The 3,033-nt window shown below is 45.1% G+C and overlaps 1 protein-coding gene across 1 annotated transcript in view; it reads left to right on the forward strand.

Moving 5' to 3' along the window:
• Positions 1–3,033, forward strand: part of GTF2H5 (general transcription factor IIH subunit 5) — an 11,937-nt gene that overhangs the window by 1,962 nt on the left and 6,942 nt on the right. Inside the window, exon 2 of the mRNA XM_006757687.1 lies at positions 845–918. Coding sequence (XP_006757750.1) covers positions 884–918 — 35 coding nt within the window. The 5' untranslated portion in view covers positions 845–883. The remainder of the gene's footprint in view (positions 1–844; positions 919–3,033) is intronic.

Here is a 3,033-nt window from a genome sequence, read left to right on the forward strand (position 1 = left end):
AGGTGAATTTCCTTTGTGGGGGCATTGCCCCGGGACCAGGTGTAGGAGGCTAAGGGTTAGGTTGGCGGGCACGGGCTGGGTTTTTTCCCTTTTAGTTTAGATCCTTGGGAATGTCATTTATTTGGTAAATGAACACAAGTCTGAAGAGCCGGCTTGTACCCTTTGGGGAGGGAACGGGGAGCTACTGCTTAATCTCTTCCAAGGCCCGGTCTCAGCGGTAAAATGAGATGATTGGACTCAAGATATAATTTTAAGGCCTCTTTCGGAGCTACCATCCTGTGATTTCTGCCTCCCAGGATCTTTTTTTTTTTTAAATCATACTCCTGGGTGGGAAGAGATATCTTTCAACTAATGGTTTATTACTTTTTAAAATATATATTTTTATTGATTTCAGAGAGGAAAGGAGAGAGAGAAACATCAATGTTGAGAATCATTGATGGGCTGCCTCCTGCACGTCCCCTACTGGGGCTGGAGCCGGGACCCTTGTCAAACCCGGGACCCTTCAGTCCGCAGGCCGCGCTCCATCCCCTGAGTCAAACCAACTAGGGCTCAACGAATGTTTTAATTTTAAAAACTGGGTTGGACACACCGGTGTCGGTAAGCCGCTTGCTTTCATTAGGATTGACTGGTAAACTTGTTTGCAAGTAAGGTTTAGACATTAATATCCCAGTAGATGTGTAATTTTACTGAAAGATCAGAATATCTGTTTGTTTTCTTAATGTCAGCTCTCCGTCTTCACAGCCTTAGGTGTTTATTCATATTCTCCCTCATTTCAGAGGCGAATCTCCAAAGTGTATTAATGTGGATGCTTTTGGATTGTATGTCATCGTCTTCCTTTTGTTAGCATTTTTAAGGTCGTCTGCATCTTCTGACTGAGGAGAAGATGGTCAACGTCTTGAAAGGAGTGCTTATAGAATGGTTAGTAGCTTTGATACTTAATGAGTTTTTCTTTTGTTTTAAGAGCTGAATGAATCAAGTTTTTCACCTTCCTCAACTTCAGTTTTCTTGCTTAGATAACAAATGGAACAGATTTTGTGGCTAAGTTTCTTCCTGGTGCCAGATCTCTGGCTCTGTTGAACTGATGTAATTGGCATTATTTCCACCCATATTTGGTGGGAGGCAGCATAGTTGTTAGATTCGCGCTCTGTAGGGAGACAGGGCTGGTGTTCTAAAACCACAGGGATTGACTAGAATTGTTGGCAGCGGTGAGAAGGGCACCGGGTGTTACACTGGTGGAGTCATACTAGATCTTGGTTCAACAACCTCCTTCCTTGCGTTCTGGCTAAGAAAGGATTCAGAGCCACGACTCAAACTATACGAGAAAGTTTAATTAGGCAGGCCTGAGCCTGAACCTAACTGTCCCCTGTACCTGGGCTCCTGAGCATTAAAGAGAAAAAACCAACATGATATAGAAAAATGTTAGTTACATGCAAACAAGTGGTTAGAATAAGATGGAACTTGGAGACATTGTAGAAAATAGGTCTACCTTTCATCTAGCGCCAATATTCCACCTTTGTGTGGAAATTACCTAAAAATCGGTACAGCAGTCTGGTAGGGCTATTAGGAAGTCACAGAGGAAGAAAGCGGTAGAAGAAATGGGCTCAGGAAACAAGTTAAAGAGGCAAAGAAAGGGCCTTGGAGCTGAGGAGGGAGAGGGAGAAGGTAACTGGCCTGGGAGGAAGCGGGGAGCGGAGGAAAGGCACCAGCTTGCTCTTGGGAGAGTCCGCCTTCCTAAGGGCTTTAAGGCGGGATTTTAGGGGACGGCCTGGAGGAGGATCTCAATAAAATATTCAGCTTTCTGGGTGTGTCCTTTCAGGAGGGTGTCAGGGGTCATTAGTCAATGTAACTGGTCCTGAGTCAGCCCAGTCTGGTTGTGCAGGGCCTGGAGCTGAAACACAACTGAGGCCTAGATGTTATCCCTAGGGGTTAATGCTTAAGGGAGTGGTTGTGCAAGGGCCTGCATGGGAGTCTAATGAGGTCACTAATTGCCCCCTTGTTCCACCCCTCAGGGGTCTAAACTGAATGGCCAGCGATATACAAGGGGAGGAAAGCTTATCCTGGGAGTGAGGTCCTTATTTTCCCAGTTTTGCCCGTTGCTAGGCACCTGGGGCTTTCCGCCCGGGTGACTGTCCTTGCTCTGCTCGGGTCTGTCTAACTGCCTACCACAGAATTTCAGGGCCTGCTAAGTCTTCACCTCACAAACTATGGTCTTCCAAAAATGCAGGGAGGAAAAAAGCTAAGTGAGCCAGGTGAAGGTTGTTTAAACTAGTCATACATTTCAAGGGAGAAAGGAGAAACCTAAATGAGCAGTGGCCCTCAACGCCCAGCACGGGTCAGTTCCGCAAAGCCACCTACCATGGGGCTTGGTTATCGTGCAGCTGAAAACCGGAACTGCTGGACCAGTCTTGCTCAGTCTCCATTTGTTTGCTTGCCCCACCAGTAATTCGGTCTCATCTGTGGTCACTCCCATTCTCTGAAAATACTGTTACCTGTATCTCTAGGCCCCTAATATGAGTCATAATATGGATAATGGTACTGCTTACGTGATGGCAAGGCTGAGGGAGGAGCAAGTCCAAATCCCAGAGTACATCTTGCATTAGTAGCACTGCCCTGTAGAAATAATACTGTGTGCCATATATGTCATCTTACATTTTCTAGTAGCTACATGAGAAAGTAAAATGAAACAGATGAAATTAACATTTTATTTAACCCGGCATGCCTAGAATATTTCAACATGGAGTAAGGCTTCAGAGTCTGTACTAAGACTTCAAAATTGTGCTTTTTCCATATTAAAGCTTCAAAATCCAATGTGTGTTTTATTTTACAGCACATTTCACAGACTATCCTAATTTCAAGTGCTCAGTACTGACATGTGACTAGCAGGCTACCAACGCATAGTGCAGACTTAAAGTTTGGGTAGAGGAGACACCAACAAAAGCAGTTCAGAATAAAACAGTGCAGTTGGAGGGAAGTTAGGAATGTTTCAGGTAGGTGAGTGGGCTGTGTCAGGTGGTGGTAAGAGGGGGAATAAGA

The sequence above is a fragment of the Myotis davidii genome, unplaced genomic scaffold (assembly GCF_000327345.1).
Source record: "Myotis davidii unplaced genomic scaffold, ASM32734v1 scaffold1494, whole genome shotgun sequence".
Taxonomy (NCBI): domain Eukaryota; kingdom Metazoa; phylum Chordata; class Mammalia; order Chiroptera; family Vespertilionidae; genus Myotis; species Myotis davidii.